This window comes from Aptenodytes patagonicus, chromosome 19, assembly GCF_965638725.1.
Source record: "Aptenodytes patagonicus chromosome 19, bAptPat1.pri.cur, whole genome shotgun sequence".
NCBI lineage: Eukaryota > Metazoa > Chordata > Aves > Sphenisciformes > Spheniscidae > Aptenodytes > Aptenodytes patagonicus.
This window is the reverse complement of record NC_134967.1, coordinates 4,620,523-4,638,708: the sequence shown is the minus strand read 5'-3', so window position 1 is coordinate 4,638,708 and position 18,186 is coordinate 4,620,523. Positions and strand designations below refer to the sequence as shown.

Sequence of the window (18,186 nt, the reverse complement as noted above, 5' to 3'; positions counted from 1 at the left end):
GCTTTTTTTAGTCACAAGTGCCCAATTTCTGCTCACGTCTTGTGGTAACGACACGCGTCGCTCCCGGGCGCGCAGGGAAGGCCGCTGCAGCCCCGGGGGGCGCGCACGCACACACGACGGCAGAGCAGTGAGGAGGCCCACGGTGTCCTCGTGCCGCTCCTTATAGGTTAAAAGAGGGACGACGCGGGTTCCGTCCCGAGTTCTGATTGGCTGGGGATGGAGAAGAACCGATTCCCCGTGTCCCCGAGTCTCGGCGGAGGGATTGACTCAGAGGGAGGAGTGGGTATCGTCATTGCGGACGGGCATTCTCGAGCTGTGATTGGTGCATGACTGTGTCAGCCTGTGATTGGCACGGCGGGAGGCGGGCACGCGCCGATTCAACGCCCGGCGATTGGTGAGATGCAGGGAGGAGGGAGCACCGGCGCGCGACTATTGGCGGGACGGACGTTCCTCCCCCTGAGGAGGCGGGTTCGGGCGCGGAGCCCCGCGATCCTGTCAGTGTGGGAGCGGCGCAGTGGGGAGCGCGTCGCTGCGCTCGTTCTTCCCGGCGCGGCCTTTTTCTTTCCTCCCTCCCCCTTTCTCCTTCCCTCCCTCGCCCTTCCCGCTTCCTTCCTGCTCCCTTCCTGGCGGCGGGCGGGGGGGGGGTGTGTGTGTCTCCCAGCCTCGGTGGAGGCGGTGAAGCGTGATGGCGATGGCCGGGCTCTTCTCTTTCCTCCGCCCCGCGCTGCGCTGCTTCGCTGGTCCCGCCGCCTTCCCCAGCTGCTGACAGCGCCGGCGGCCCCGCACTGCCCGCGTTCTGCGGATACCCCCGCCCGTCCCCAGGTGAGGGGCGGCTTACTCCGAGGGAGCTCGGCCCGCCGGCGGCGGTTGGTAGGGGAGCGGGGAGAGGCGAGCAGGGGAACGGCTTGGTGCCGGGGCGGGGGATGGGGTGGATGCCGTAATGCGGTGGGGGAGGCGGGGGTTGCTGGTTTACGCAGCTGTTCGGCAGGGGGAGCGTGGGGGGGCGCCGCGGGTGGGATCGGGCCTGGGAAGTGGAGTGGGGGAATGGGGAGTGTTGGCAGGACAGGGTGCCCCGGAGCTGTCAGGGCAGCGGCACAAGGGCGTGGGGCCCGGCTCGGCCTTTCCTCGCCTGCATCTGCCTGATGCATATACTTGTCCTCTGGGACGCTTCCTTCCCCTTTCCCCCAGGCGCTCCGAGCCATGGCGGTGCGGCCGCTTCCCGTCCTTTTCCTCGTCTGAATCCCGTCCGCTCTGTGGGTCGCGAATATCGCCGCGTTTCGTCGTCCTTTTTCTCCTTTCTAGCTCAGATGAGGTGGAGGCGATAATTGCTTGTTCAGGAGAGAGGCGTAGTCCCTCGACCAGCTGGAAGATGCAAGAATGCAAAAGGATTGTGGTTTTCAGGGTGTTTTTTGCGGACCTGTAGGTAGTGGATCTGTCCCTGGATTCAGTACAGCACAATTACTGAGGCAGCCATATTGGGATGATGATCTGACAATCCTCTGTGAGCTAAGTCAGGAGGCAGGCGTCAGGAGACAGGATGACAGGCCTGGTAGTTTTGGGGTCATTGGCAGAATATGGGTATTAAACTGAGGTTGGAGAACTGGAATTCACCAGAAGCAGATGGTGAATTTGTATCTGTGCTCTGAAATGTAAAATATGTTCATACCAGATTTTAAAGTGTATTTCTTTTCACTTCCAGCTCCTTCTTTGCTCAGTTCTTTTTGTTGCATAATCCAGTACATTGTTGTGTTGATAAATAGCCATATGTTTATATGATCAGATTTTCAGCGCATTGCGAAGTTCTGCACCACTGTTTTATCTGGCATCTTCACTTAGTACAAAGGTAGCAGTTTGTAGTGTGTGAGTTCAGCTGGTATATCAGACTGTCATCACTACCTGATCCTTAGTGGAGGACCTAAAATTGGATTCGCTGTGGTCCTCTTGTTCATAAACCCCTGCTGCTCTGAACAGCTGTTTTGCTAACTTTCCATATACTAATCTCTATCCTTGTTAATTTTCTTTCTTTAGAGCTGTTGTATGATTAAGTTACAAGCAATTTTTTTGTTTAGAAGTTAGTGCATTCTCTGGTAGGCATAACTATGCAAATATGACACAATGGCTGGCTATGTTAAATAAAAGTGATGCTTCATTTCTGATGTGTGGTGGGTTTTTTTTTTTTGAATGTAGAGATACAGATTCTGGACATTTGTTTTTGTAACCACTTTGAACTTGTTGCAGACTTATCTGAATATATAATGTTAAAGTGTGTCATTAAACAAATCGTCTAAATATCTTGTCTGTTTTCTGTTATTCAAGCTGACAAACCCAGTGATGTTGGTCAATCACCCTTCATGGCTAAATTCCTACTCTGCTTGTAACTTTATTTCTAAAAATAGCAGTACATTCTGTATTTTGACATTGCATAAAAACTGGTTTGTCAGAACTTTCAAATACATCCAAGGATCCAAGTCTTAATGAACAGCTTGTTTCTTTAAACATTTGTGTGAAAGTCCAAATATAGTACAAGTGCTTTGAGGCCATGAAGGGTGATTGACCAACATCACTGGGTTTGTCAGCTTGAATAACAGAAAACAGACAAGATATTTAGACGATTTGTTTAATGACACACCTTAATATTAAAACCTCACTGTGTGACTTACAGGGTGAACGGTCGATATCTTTTAATAATAGTTTAAAATAAGTGTAAAATTAATAAGTAGGATTTGCTTTTGTGCTGATGGAGATCACTAAACAACTCAAATATTATTTACCACCTGTTTTAGAGCCAGTGGTATATCACGTCAAAGATTCAGGCACGCGGTTCCCTTTTTTACTTGGTTCCTGATCGGATTCATACGGACTGAACGTTAAAAGATAGACAGCCAGTAGACTCTTTCCAAGACATTAGGAGAATGATTCATTCTAGCAAGGACGGCAACCTTCTAAGCCTATAATGAACATCTAAAAGACAGCTTCTTTTTTTTTTTTAAAGGTTGTTCTAAATCTGTACCACAGGCTGTATTGCACATTTTGTTTTGCTCTGTTGCAACTTATGTCTCCTGTTACTACTCTGTAGACAGCATTTTGCAGTAGTAAGTGATACTACTGGGAAATGTGAACCCTGAAAAACCAGTTGCAATTTATTATCTGTGATGCTATGCAACTTGGTCTCATTTTGCCTTATTTTATCATTCTGTATGATGAGGGCAATACTGCCTTTATAAAATGTTACAACTAGTTAAAGTTTCTAATAAGTGAAAAAAAACCCTCAGAACCCCAGCAACTTAAATTTATGGGAAGCTTGGAAAAATATATTGGTTCTGGTTAATTTTCTTATTAAGGAAAATTAAATCTTGCATAGTGAGATGGTGTTCAAAACATCTGAAATCCATGTGCAACTACAAGTAGGCATTTTGCTTACTTCAGCTATGAAAAGTAGTAGAGTTGAGAATGAATGAGGTTTAAAATTACACCATGTTTAATTTTCTATGAGCACAAAAGTTAGGGTTGGGAAAAGTTGTTAATTGCAAAAGTCTAGCTGTTAAATTTTATGCTGTTGTAGGTGATTTTGTGACCTGTTCTGTAAGAATTTCTTCACAGCTGTGTTTCAAACAAGGCTATCATTTAGCTAGTGCATATGGAGTCTCTGGCGGTGTGCTTTTCGTGCTTTCTTATTGTGAATATGGTGTTCAGAGGTACTCAAGAATTTTTTTTTTTTTTTGAAGTAGATGATTCTTTCACTCCATCTTCTGTTTGCCAATTTCCTAGATATGCTAGTTATCTGTAGAAATTAATGTAGTACTCTGAGAGGTATTTCTGTGAAAACATCAGAAAAAAATCTTTGTATCTGGGACTTTTCAGTAAAAAGGGAAAATAAGCTCCCTGTGTTTCATAAATAATATTATAAGAACACATTGGTTGCATTTTTGTTTTCTTTAAAAAAAAAAAAAAATCCCCTTCATTAATGGCCTTACCTTTATTCGTTGGTCCTTGTGGGAAGCTGACAAAATTATGGTTTTCACATTAGTATGGATAGATGGGGAAAAGAAAGATGAGAGCCACTAAGCTGATGTCAGGTAGAGTTTCTATGATGTGCTACGCCCTATGAAAATTCCACCTACTCGTCTTTCTGCAATCTGACAAAGTAAACCGTGTTACTATGAACTTGATAATAACAGAGATTTTGCACTTGATGGATTTCTTAAATTGTATTTCAGAAACAGAATGCTTAGTGGCCATATACAGTAACATTCCTGTTTTCTAGCAGCAATATTCAGCGTCAGTTGAATAATACTGCTGGGATGTATCAGGATTAGTCTCGTCACTTAGCTTTCATGTGAGGGCATGGGTACTTATGCAAGGGTCATATTAAGAAGGGAGAGCAAAAATTCCACACAGTAGATGTTCAAGAAGGCTATAATGAAGTTACATGTTTGATACACTTTGTTATACAAAAAAGTAGGCACTTCTGAGCAAGAGTGAATAAAGCAGTCCTCTAAGACAACCCAGAATCTGCATTAAACTTTGAAGATCATGCGAGTTCATTCCCATTACTTCTTTGCTCTCTTCTGTGTTTAAGTTTTTAGTGAAACTTCTTAAAATTCTGTGCTAACCTAAAGTTGACTGTGTGGCTGTCTCATGAATCATTATTCTACCAGTTTACTGTACCTCTGACATTGAAATTCAGTTGTCTTGTTCCTAAAGACATTCCTATTCTTCTAGTCTGGTGAGATACCTCAGGTATTTGCTAAAATAAGGAATGCTTTAAATTACTTCTGCTTGGTGGAGTAAACTTAATTTCTGCCTTCACCATGTGATGGCATTAATGAAGTAATGCAGTTTTATTAAAAACTTCTTGTACTGTATGAAGATGCATCATAACTTGAATTAAGCATGTATAACTATTTTTACCAGCTATAGAACTTACTTTAGAGCTGAAATGCTTCTGCTTTAGATCTGCTAGTAAGTTTCGTACTTTTGTGGCATTGTGATTACAACCCTGAAATGAGCATTTCATTGGATATGTGGTGTATAGATAACCAGAGAAGAAGATGTCAAGATTTCTGGGCCATGCATGGTGACTTGCGCACGGTAGAGTTCTGCCCATGTTAACTCAGATTCAAGATAGAAATGACTGCATTGAGTCAGACCAAAGATTCACCTAGCCCTGAATCCTGTCTTCAGCAGTGGCCGTAGCAGGTATTTAGAATATAAGGATAAATCAACCCTGTAATCATTTTTTCTCAGTATAGTCTTCCAGGTTCTGAGAGTCTGTGCCATGGTGGCTTTCCTAGCCAAGGGTGTAGCTTTTTACTAGACCTTGATGGCTTTTTCTTTGAATCTATTGTATTGCTTTTTGAGTCTGTTTAAGTTCAGCACTGACAGTATCCTGTGGCAGTAAGTTAAACTGCTTAATTGTAGACTGACTGAAAAACTTTCTTCTAATGGAAAAGGTTGGTCAGGGACAATACAATTGAACCAATCTCTTATTAACCCTACATTTCAATACTGTCTCAGATGTTCCTTGAAGTTTGGATTGTGGGTACTGGGGACAGTGTCCTGCCAACTAAAGTGCTCCATCATTTGGATGCGGTAGGATTTGAACAAGTATTTTGATAATGAAGATGAATTTACTGGTGAATATTTGCTGAAGATAGTAATATTTACCCTGAAGGCAATAATTTTTGATTCCTCTTCTTCCTTGTGGAGTAGTGTATCCTTTAATCACTAGATATACAAGTAGTTAAAGAGTTTTTATTTCATTTGAGAAGAGGACTTTCCCAGGACTGCAAAGGGTTCTTTAAGGTTGTTGGGTACACCCTTTTCTCTGGAATGGTGTGTATTGAAAGTCAGTGTGATACGGCCCATCACACGTGTTAGTTTTGATATTATTGCTAATGCATTGTGGCAGCAAGGGTTGACAGCTAGAGAACCTAGATACGTAGTATATGGTAGCTAGCTCATGCTGAAATCTAAGTAGCTGTATCTTCACTGCTAAAATTATCATTGTTAGGTTAAGCCTAACACATGTTGCAACCAGATCTTCATTTTGGTATTGGCATCCCTACTTTCTGGGAAGAAAACCAAGTAATGAAAACAAATATGTTTGTACACTTCGAAAGAACTGCTTCAGAATGAGTGAGTGTAGAGAGAGGCAGTGTACAGGTGCTGTTAAGTGTATTTCCAGTTCTGTCTTTGAAGTGACAGCTTTTAGGGGCGGGAGGGTGATTGTATAGCAGAAATTGAATTATCAAACAACCTTGAACCTCCCTAATTTTATCAACATCTTGAGTGCAATAGCTGTAAATAACTAAATTATGTTATTCTCTTTAGAAAACACCAACAAGAAGGATAACTTGAAACACTCCTGACCCCTTCACTTTCAATTTCTTGACTGCACTACAAGCAACCAGAATGTCGGGGGCTTCAGTGAAAGTGGCTGTTCGGGTCCGGCCCTTCAATTCCCGAGAAACCAGCAAAGAATCCAAATGTATCATCCAGATGCAAGGCAATTCAACCAGTAAGTTTATTTTAATCCCGTAAGGGAGTCTCTCCTCTCCTCTCCTCTCCTCTCCTTTCCTGCTTAATCCTCTTCTTTTTGTCAGACTAAACTGTGTACTGTGTACATTATATCATCCAGAAGTACTCTTTTATGGAATCTTCTCTTCTGAGGCTGTCATTACAAACTAGATTGTCTCTGAATTTGACTAGAAAGTCTAAATCACGAGTATCTTGATTTTGATGCAGTTGTTTATGGTGTTTGCTTGTGGTGAGTTGAGAATTCTATAGAAAGATTAGAATACCAAAGTGAAAACCTTTTTGTTAACTTCAGTGTGTGGGAGTATCATGTGGACTGACAGATATAGGGATACATTGCAGACCACCACATGATAATTGTTGTGGTATAACTCCTGCTTGGGTCTGGTGCTTTAGTTCTTGGTGTGCTTATTCTGCAGTCTGTGCCTTTGTTTAGGAGCATGATTTGAGTGAGAAAGCTGAGGGGAAAAGGATGTCAAGTTTTACGCTTTCCAGATTAGATGTCTAAACAATGGGAAAATAACAGGCTACATAAAATCATCTTATTTTCTAACCAATTAGAAGTGTTAGGGTTCTTAAATAATTGTTGTGGGTCTAATTTGGAGGAGAAGACTCTTCTATAGGAAACTGAATATGGGCACACCATTTATTGATTTTTTTTTTTTTTTTTACATGCTTCTTAAGGTCAAGGCAGTATTGATACCATTTGCTGCAGTGTCGTTGGTCGTGTAGACAAATAGCTATACCTATAAACTGCTCTTCTTACAGTAGTGTTTCATTGTTAGGTAATCAAGTAGAGTCATCTTGTCTGTAGTCGTTGGAAGTAACACTCCAAGAGCACTGAGTTACTTTGCTGTCTGATTACTTGAGTATTTACTCATGCTTGTTAATACAAAGGAGGTTTCATACAGGCTCCTCCCTTTTTTTAGCCGAGGTTGTACTTCAGTCTGCTTCTGCAATGGAATTTAGGTCCTGGTTGTGGTCACTTAAATTATATACAATGTTTATGGTTTCATTGGAAGAGAGCTATCATACAGAAGAGAGCTTGCTTTTCAGTGCAGTAAATCCTTATCTTTAGACCTTATGTGGAATATTGCCTGAAGAAACTTTTTTTTTTTTGGTTGGATTTCAAAATCACCACTTAAAATGAGGGAGGGGAAAATGTTCAGAAGTCATCTCATGTAGAAGCAGGTCCTTGTATCCCAACGTTGCCTGCCAACTTTCAGACCAAACCAGTGTAGAATGGAACTACGGGCTCCATTAGATGGCATTTGTTACGGGATTGCCACCAAGCTCTTGAACTGTAGCAGCACCACTGGGTGCCACTGTAATAGGCTTACTTGCTGCTGTCATGACACGACAGCAATAATTTTAGATGCTTAAGGTTTTTGAACTCCAGGAGACTGTGGAAACAGCTTGTTCGTGGTGCAACGACAAAGGTGACCAGTGAATCTCTGGCAATCTGTCTATCTAAGTTTGAAACGTGGTCTTAACAAAAAACACTGGTTCTGTTTCTGAATGCTAGAACTGCGCTACAAAGACCCTTACATTTTCAAGAAACTGCATCAGCTTTCAAAAGGAGAAAAATACTTCTTGATTTATCTAGTTGGGAATTTCTTTACAGCTTTTGCTATATTTTGTGCTCTGGAAATGTTCTGATCTGTAGCCTTCTATTTAGAGTCCTATGGCTCTGATACAAGATGGGTGATATGACAGATGGTCAGGTTTAAGTCATCAGGGGCTATTACAGACTGTGGGAAAGGAATCATCGGTTGTAATAGTTATACGTTCTTACAATGTGTGGGCTATTTTTTCCCTGTATTTCCCTCTTAGAGGAGAAATATGGAAGAAAGCCATAGAAAGAGGAGTAACTTTACTCATTGAACAGAAGAGGATCATATAATAAAAAATATGAATAAGGCATTGTTTGGTGGGGGAAAAAACCTGAGCAGAAATCTTTTCTCCAAAGAATCTTCCTAACGAAGTTGTCTGGTGCACATAACTTCAAGCTGAAATTCTTCTGGTATGCTTTTAGGCTACATGTTAGATTTGGGGGTATAAGTACTGTTTCTATTTCTGCCAAGGATTCTTTCTTTTTCATGACCCTCAGTCTTTGTAGCCTCACAGTTACATTATTGAACTCCTTATTATTAAGGTCTGAACTTGTTGGCTCAAAGTTAACTACAGAAAGTGACATTAATGTATCTGACTCTCATATCTGATGCAGCAATTTCAAAATAAAGGGAATTCGGTAGTAATTCTAGCCTATGGAGTTCCTACTTCATACCTTCAAATGTGCTGGTGAAATGATCAAGGCTTAGATATCTTGCCTCCGAGAAGGTTATTTTTTCATTTGTGCACTAATCAAGTTGACAAGGGGCAAATCTGAGAGGCCGGTGATATGTTGGGTAGTGACTATTTTAAGCCTCCAAGTTCCCTTATCTTGGAATTAAAGCCTAATGGACTACTGTGATGAACAGGATTCATGAGACAGTGTGAAGTTTGATAGCTAAGAAGGGATTTTGACTGTTACTTGAACTTTAATTCTTTATGTATTGATTGGCGAAGCTCTTCTACGAATCCTTTGTGGGTTCTGAGTTTGGACTTTGTCCAAGTCTGAGTTTTGTAAATGTATTGGCTGATACAGGCAGAGACTACATTATAGTGTTACTGAGGCAAAGTGCTTAGGATTATTTTAAGGAAAACAGTATAGAGATACAGATAATAAAGTGTATCACAGGTGTACTCCATTTATGTTTTTTTAATGAATGTATGAAAAAAGGAGTGTTTTTTGACATCCATAGTGAAGTATATTCTTGAAGTCAGAATGCCACCAGGGTGGCAACAGCCTGACATGCTGCTTTTGTTTGTGAGTTTTTGTGTGAATTTGGCTGTTTACAGCTTTTGGGATTGCCTGTCATTCACAGTGGGCTTGCCAGCAAAACAAAACATCCTCCTGGGTTAGAAAGCTTATTCTCAATTTTGTTACACAGTTTAACTTTGCCTGAGAAGCAAAACAAGTGTAATTTTGTTACGGACTTGAGGTCTCCTATGGAATTAACTTGTTATCCTATCTGGCTTTTATGTCACTTCCTCATAGACGATCAAGGTCTTTAATCAAGATCCATAGTAGATCTCCATCTTTATCATTTCTCAGTGTTTAAAAAATGGCAATGTAACTGAATACAGTTCTATATATGTCTTAATCTCAGAAAAAGAGAGGTCTTACAAAGGTCTTTAAGTGCTCTTAACATTGTGTGTTGCTGTGAATAATTGGGACTTCTATTTTTCTGTCGGAAGGATGCAAAATATGGGAATTTTGAAATCGGTACTTGAAACATACTGTTTGTCTCTTCCCCCCCCTCCCCTTTTTTGTTTTTTTTTGTCTACTATACTAAGATGACAAGACTAGATTTCCCCCCCCCCCCCCCTCTTTGTGGTTGCAAAGGTATTGATCTGCAGTAATGCAGTGTCTTGCACTTAAAGATTTGTCAGTCTTTCTGTTTTTAAAATATATGTTGCAAAAATGAAATTCTGCAGTCCAGCTGAAGTCACATGTGCTGACTGCATTAAGGGGCTGGTATTTTGGCAGAAGGCCTGTGCTGCTCAGATCATATCTAATTGCAGATGGTATCCATTTGAATGATACTGCCAAAAGTTCTTCAGTGGAAATGGGAGAAGTGGGGGTAGGAGAATAGGAGATAATAGAGGAATTCTTAAAGACGGCAGAAGTTAGAAGCTGCGAAATCCTACTACTTAAGTTGATTTGGGAATGCAAAACGCTTTCCAAAGAAGAATTAATGTCACCATCAAATTACTAATTAAAAAACCCTACCAAAACAGTAACTGAGTGGGATTCATTTAAGAAAAGACCATCCTTGGTTTTTTTATTATTGTCACTTAGATACGATCTTAAGGAAAATAAGATTTGTTTTTAAAAACAGCTGCTATGCAAGTGGATTCAATTGACCTAAATGCTTTGTTTTCATTTGGGGTTATATTCTCAAGAGCATATCTATATTGTCCGTTGTACAGAGGTCACTAGTAGATACGAATATATGCCTTTAAGTCTCATGCGCACATACCCGCTCAGGACTAGGCACAGTATAGCTGTGTTTGTAGCATTGCCCATGGTGTAGTCAGCCATGCCAGGGTCCCTGGTGAGAGAAGGGAAGAGTTAGTGGGCTCTGATGACTTTTCATATCGACAGTTAATTCCTTAGGGTGATCCCTCTGTTAGCAGTCCTTACTATCGGTTAGCTTGACAGTGCCTAATATATTGTTTGTTTCGTATTCTGCTTATTACAGAATATTTTCAAGTGAAACTTGGCATCAGTGGACTTTTAAGCTGCTTTTTATGGTGGTGGTTTATTGATTAAAATCCCATCTAATATTGAAACAGACTGAAACTTCTGAAATAACACTTTTGTCTTTTCCTCTGAGATTACTTTATTTAATTTTGTCAGTCTTTAAATAAATTTGAAAATTTATTTTCTTTAACTTACTGGGTAGGTGGTTTATTGTGTTCTAGGTCAAACTCACAAGCAGCTTTTTGAAATGAATTATTCAAGAATAGATCATGGTTGTCAGCATATCTTGATTGAATATGTTTTGTCTTTTAACTCCTGCTTTTTCACTGTTTTGTTCAGAATTATTTACACCAAGGCATCTTACCTACAATGTATTGATTACTTATTGTCTGTCCACTCCATAAATTACTGTTTTTATGGTGAGGGGGGAAAAAGATTCTGCCGTGTAGTACATGGGATGAAAGGTGAGCTATAGATCTAAGAGTATTTTGTGTGTCAGTAGTTCTTGTACTCATTCTTGTATCAGGTTTTGAAATGTGACAAATATAAACAATGTTTGCTGCTGCTGCCTCGGATTATTGAAATGAAAAGCTAAGCTATTCTGTGCCTCAAGACTTCCCTAGTGTTGTGGTTTTTTCTGGTTTTTTTGTTTGTTTGTTTGTTTGGGTTTTTTTTTGTGGAAGTGATTTGATAATTCTCTGTCTGTAAATAAATAATGCACAAATAAAAACAAATGAAAAATGAAGCAGAGGTTCAAGCTAGTAGCTACAAGATAGCATTTGGATATTCATCGCTAGCAAAGAGTCCAGCTTGCTTATTCTTTTAAAAAGCTAAGTAAATATGTAGAAAACTAAACTAATGCAGCAGGGAAATAAGGAAGTATCCTACTTGGATTATGTCCTCTGCAACTGATGTTACATTAATTGTGCACTAGATGAATGAAAATAGGTTTTAGCATCTTGTGGGTGCCAGTGGCAGAGTAAAACAAAGTTCTCAAACTATAGTTCATCTGAGATTATTGTATATTCTGATTTGCCATAAACCATATTCAGATAGGAATGTGCCTGCACAGTCTAGGTTATCTTGGAAGATATGAGCGCAACTGGATCCTCGGCTTAGGACTGGAAATTACCTGTTTGGATTTTAACTCAGTAATAGTCTCTGTGGCTCGGTAATGTTGGAAGGTTCTGTTGTGGACTGCTTAAGGTATTGGATGTCTAATGAAAATAGGCACAGTGGAGCAGTCCCATCTGCCGGTAACAATAGTCACAGCTGCTGCTGTAGACATATGGCAGCTAGGTTCTCAAGCAGGCATCCTTGGCATCAGAAAAACTTTGTAAGGCATTCTGGAGTTAATTTGTAGAGGTCGAGGAAAAAAATATTTTTCTTCTAATGTGTTCCTCCTTCCCCCCCCCCCCCCCCCCCCAGGTTTCTAAACCACTGGCCAAAACCTAAACATTTAAATTAAAACAAACAAACAAACAAAAAACCCCATCTAATTTAAGTTCCCTTTCTGTTTGGGGGTTTTCTTTTTTTTTTTTTTTTTTTCTTTTAAGATATGTCCTGCTTTATGTAATTGTTCTGAAGAAAAATAAAAATGGGTGGGAAAGCAGGACTTAACTTAAAAGGCTTTTGATTTATGGCGTGTTTTTCCAAATTAGTGATATTTGAAATGTAATACTAAAATTGTTGATATTCAAAAAATAATACAAAAGTCAAAACTATTGAAAGGTTCATAGAGCAAGGTAACCTCATCAGTAATTCAGCCAGTACTTTATTGGTATACATTGGCAGGGGATATTGTTAAATTTTGCATTTTTCATTGTTATGTAGCTCTAAAAAGTAGTAACCTCTTCCAATGAAGCTTAATCCTAAAGGGCGGGGGGGGGGCGGAGTATGGTTTGCTGATCTTTTTCGTTCTGATCTAATTTTTAACTGTTTTCTGAATGAAAAGACACACTGAATGGAAAAGAAACCCTATTGTGTGTGTATGCCTTCAGGAGAATAATAAGGTGGTGTGTCTCCCCCCCCCCCCCCCCCCCCCGCAGTAGTATTCTGTAAGCATAGATTGGATAGTTTCACTAAGGAACTTGTATCATGGAAATAATCTTTGGTCTAAATTACTGATGAGAAAAGTCCTTGCAAGAAACTGGCTTTTATTTGGACTAGCACTGAGTACATGTAGATAGTAAAGTAATGGGAATTTATGTAGCATATTGTACATAGGTAGAAAAGGCAAGCAAAAGAGTTCATTGTAGTTGTCTTACCTAATAACTTTACTTTTTTTTCTTTTCTTGATGAGATATTTTCAATGAAAGTATAGAATAGGTGGGAGGATTCATTTTCATAGATAGATTTCAGTCTTCACTCTCAATCTGTCTTCTGAAAATGAAAAATTTTAGATATCTCAAAAAAAAAATCACACCCCATTTCTGATGATTTGTGCCTGCCAAAAAGCATTGGTTCTTAAAGCACGTCTTGTGTAGTGTTTTTTGTTTTTTCCACATATAGCTTGTTTTTCTTTTTCTTTTTTTTTTTTTAAGTGTTTCCAATTTTTTTATGCTTTCATCTTGGGCAAATAAACAGCAGTGGAGGAAAGTCACTTAACCCCTACCCTGATTTTCTGGTCTGTAAATCCTCGTAACTGGTTAAAACTAAATGAATGCTTGTCCAATATGTTAATACTACATTGCATTCATGGTAGGTGTGTTATCAAAACAGGCTATTTTATTGGAAGATGAATTGTGTGTCACGTGGAGGATGGAGGATGCATGAATTGTCCTGCAGTTGAGGTTGAATTGAGAACTGGTTTGAAAGACAAATTAAAGAAGTCACGGTAGTAGGGATTACCCAAGTTCTCCTAATGACTGTCCTGCTACCAATTACTACATTTGTTGCAAGTCCTGTAACAGTCAAGAGAAGGCTTGAATGCAAGTTTGTTTCAAAGAGAAAATGGCGGCAACTGCTATTCTCTTTAAATAGTTGTTCCGGGAGTGGTGTTTGGGGGGTGGTTTTTGCTTCTTTAGTTTTTTTCTAATAGTACTGGGTCATCCTAGGAGTGGGAGTCATAGAATGGTAACAGAGGTAATGCTGAACGCAGACAACAAGCAAAGACTGTACATATGAACATTAGAGCTCTGTGTTTTGCAGGGTTAGGGATTTCTGTTGCTTGTCCGTAAGTCTGTCTTAATCACATTCAGAAATGACCTGCAATATTGACAGTTCATATGTTTTGTTACAAGTCTTGAATATTTTTTTGGAGAAGAAAAAAAATACTGGAGTTTTTTTAGGTGCTGGGTTTTCCTTCTAAAGGTTTTCTCATGATTGCATAAAAATAACTTGAGAAGTGTTAATTCTGCACAGTTTAAAAAAAAAAAGAAAAAAAATATTTTGGAAGATGACTTCAGGGAGGTGGGAGAAGATTAACATTTAATGATTTTTTTAAATGTTAGAGGTACAAATAACGGGCCTGGAGCAAGACCGTAGGATGGCAGGATGTTCCAGCTAATGTTAAATGCAGTTGGACTACATTTAAAAAACTGTTAGGGAGTTAGTACAGAACTATAGTAGAGAGAGATAATGTTACTAATGAACCCAGAAGAGTTTTCTGTCGGCGGTGAGTAAACCGTGTGAAATGCTGCCCCTTCAGAATTAGTGCCCACTGACACAGAACTAGGGCTTTAGAGATGATTATTTTTATCAAATGCTTGAATAATGTGCCACTTTTCAGTATGCAAATAGAAGTAAAGAAAATGCAAATTGGGAACTACTTAAAGGATTCATGTAGTGAAAATATCCAATTCTTAAAGATATTGAGGCTGGCAGAACTGACTCCCCAGGATTCCAGTGCTGGGGATGTCCTCTTAATGTAGTGCTGGCATGTGTCTGAAGGTCAAAATGGCCCTTGGAGAAGGCCATTGGCTCTTGGAGATGTAGTCAAGTAAAAGCAGGGGGTGAAGGGAGATATTGTTTTATCTGCCTTGAATCAGAAAACATGTGAGGAAAGAATTCAGCTCAACTCCAAGTGCTTAGCCAACTGCATACATAGACCTGACATGCATCTTCTGCGATAGGACATTTTCAGGTAATCAGTTGACAATGGAAGCTTTGGAATGGTTTTGGTTCAGCTTTTCAGATAGGTAGAACAGTATGGTTCGACTAGCTCCCGCTTGGTGCAAAGCCTGCTGGCATGCTGTTCTCCCAGAACACCAGCTGTAGAGATGGTATTTATAGCACTTGGATCTGTAAGAGCAGCTGAGGATGAGAGTGGCTTTCTAGCAGCTTCTGTGAGCAAGCATTTGCTTTTCTCTGGTGCTATTGAGCCTAACTCCCTCCCCCATCCAACCTTTCTCCCAGTACAGGGTTGAAATTCCACAGTGGGGAGAGAATCCGGTTGAATTCCAAATGAGCTGTTCTTAGCTTCTACTTGGTTTCCTTCCCTTTTAATGATTTGAAAAATGCAAACAATGCTTTGAAAAGCAAGCGCTGCTTTACAAGCTGGAAGTGTCCATTTCCCTTCATTTATCTCTTGTAATAACAACCCTGAAAGTCTGTCTTATAAAAACGGTATAGCCATATATCTGATTGCAACGTATGCCTAGGAAAGAAGCCTGTATTAAACGTGTCTTTGGGGTGTTATTCACGTTCCAACAAATAAAGAATGTCTGCTCCACCCTGCTCTCAGTAACGAACATGTTCTCATTGTTGTCATTCCAGTCTACAGATGGCGCAGATATATTTTCCAGACTCATGCATTTTAAGAGACTGTATATTTAATGTTAATTTGGTCTTGTGGAGTCAATTCTGAAAGCCACAGATCTTTGATATTGGTTAAATTGATTATTCAGACATCATAAAATAAAACTATTGCTTATATTGATTCAAATAGAGTTTAAAGAAGGCACAGAAATGAATTATTTGGTATTTGTTTCCCCAAATGTTACCCCTTCCAAAGTTCTGTCTAGAATAGCATGTTTTTTGAAAATTTCTGCCTATTCCTTTACCAATGATTAATGAGAACAAAAGTGAAGGCAGGACAGTGCCTTTTTTGCTAGCTGTTATCTCTTAATACGTGTTAGCATTTGGTAGGAATGTGTGCTCTGTGTAGGTTACTGCTGCCAGTAGGAGAATTATTGAGGCTGGTGTGAAGCCTCTTCTGTGAGATGAAACCTCACTTTATTTCATATGTAGAAATTAAAGAGGCTTTGTGCATTCAGCAACGACAGATGTGGTAGCAGTATGGGAAAGGAAGATGTAAACGACAGAAATCAGGCTGTATTGCACAGATGATGGAAGTTCAGTTTCTCCAATTCCATACCTGACTTTCACCATTATTGGGTTTTATTTCTGATTGGCAACTGATAGTTTGTTGGGTTTTTTTCTGTTAATATTAATCTATCAGTCTGTCTCCCTCCCCCTCCCCTCCCAAGCACAGACTGTATATCAGCTAATCCCAGGATTTAGCCCAAGTTAATTCTGTCTGCTGGTGTTTATCTGAAGGGCAAACTGCAGTTAGCCAGTTCTTCACTGAGTACCCTACAGTGACTAATATGTGGCATGTCTGATGGCAGGATGCCCGGTAATATGAGTCTGATCACTAACAGAGGTGGAGCTGTTGAATCTAGTGACTTGACTTTGAATGCAATGAGGGATAATAGAATAATTTCAATTCTTACCTCTCATGTGCTTTGCACTCTGTCTCTCTATTCCAAGAGCTTATTAGAAAGAATTGCTTGGACCCTCAGATACTGAACTGCAGATAATTTCTAACCTGCAAAATTTGTGACATTTTGAGGAGCAGTGCTGACTGGGATGAAAACAGATTAGGCTTGGACTGCAAATTCAGTGTCATTATAATCTGACATGAGATTTAAGTGGTTAAGAAGTAGTTTTGGTCATTCTTTGTTCCTGCAAAAATATTTATGTGGCTGAGTAGATGGGAATGGAATGAGGGGGCTGATCTTGGCTAAGCTTGTGTGGCTTTTTTTTTTCTTTCCTCCTTTCTTTCTTCTCTGTAGGTTTCCCACTGTCTGTTTACTTGGTTAGTTTTAGTGGAGAATGGAAGTGTAAGTCCAGAAATAAAGGCTTGAAGTGGGAATGTGTTTGTGTATATGTTTAGGAAAGGGTGAGAAGTCAGAGAATGCTGCTTCCAGTTGAAAGTATCCCAGAAGACTATAACTTTGCATCAGCGCTCTGTTGTGCTCCAGAGTCTGGTTATAATTGTAAAATAAAGTGCATATATGAGGTGTCCTTTTTGAATTTCAGCTTCAACAAAGCAGGATTGGATTGTAAGGCAAAAAAAAAAATTAGATGTCCAAAATGACAATAAGAATGCAAAATAATACATATTACAAAATATATGGGTACTGTTTCAATAGTGAAGTGGTCTTTCAAAGTTTGCTAACAGTTTTTGCTAAAATTAAAAACTAGCAATGAATTTGATCTCATAGATTTGAAAGGTCGAAAGTGTATGTTATTTTTGTGCTAGCTGATAAAGCAGATGGTGGATGGTTTGAAAAATGTTAATTAAGGAACAAGTAGGAAGGACTGTGGAAGTACCTTATGCCAAGAAATGAAGTTGCCTGTTTAAGTAAGGGCATGTTAAAATCCAAAGGTTTTGTGGAGATTGGTTTGTTACTGTTGATACAGCACATGTAAAATTATAATTCCTTCATTGATTGTGCTCCCACTTTCTCCTTGTCTTTTATTAGACTGTACTGCTCCTACTATACACTTCTCCTGTACAAGGACTAAATAGTTAAACTATGTGGGTCTTATGTAATGATACAAAATTCTAGGTTATTTGGTGTGAAGAAATTTGTTATAAAACTGTTGGTTTCCTTACCTTTTGGTCGGTGATATATAAAACTCACGTTTGTAGTTACAGGTATCAAAAAATCCCACCCAAGTTAAACAGCTAAGAAGCTAAAAAGAATTGTTTAAATGATTTGAGCTTCAGAGAATATGTGGATTACTCCTGCTTAAAGGCACCTCAGATGGTGTGAAGCAGCTCTGTATGGCTTCCTATATAACTGTAAGGAGAAATAAGCTTTTAAAATGCAAGCTGTGTCTCTAGGTTGGGATGGCAGTGGGTATTTAATAAACTGCTTCAAATTACATGGTAATGGTGCATAGCTGTTCACACAGTCCACTTTTATTTGAATTTTATATCAATTTATGACATGTAATTACTGCTACTTATTCTATTTGCTTACCAAGGTAGAAAACAGATGTAAAAATTATGTCTTATGAAGCATATTATTCAAAATTTCTGGAAATTCATAATTCAAATAAAGAAAAGGAATAATATGGGCATTTATCTCCCTCAACCAAATCAACAA

The 18,186-nt window shown here is 39.5% G+C and overlaps 1 protein-coding gene across 11 annotated transcripts in view; it reads left to right on the top strand.

Annotated features, from left to right (window-relative positions):
• The first annotated feature begins 472 nt into the window (after nucleotides 1–472).
• The window catches only part of KIF1B (kinesin family member 1B), a 100,204-nt gene continuing 82,490 nt past the window's right edge, over nucleotides 473–18,186 (top strand). For 10 of the 11 annotated variants that reach the window (XM_076356132.1, XM_076356129.1, XM_076356127.1 and 7 more), the window contains exons 1-2: nucleotides 473–822; nucleotides 6,334–6,520. In XM_076356132.1, the coding sequence (XP_076212247.1) occupies nucleotides 6,415–6,520 (106 nt within the window). In that variant the 5' untranslated portion in view covers nucleotides 473–822; nucleotides 6,334–6,414. Of the gene's footprint in view, nucleotides 823–5,035; nucleotides 5,200–6,333; nucleotides 6,521–18,186 lie in introns of all 11 variants that reach the window. The other variant, XM_076356123.1, reaches the window with a different exon arrangement.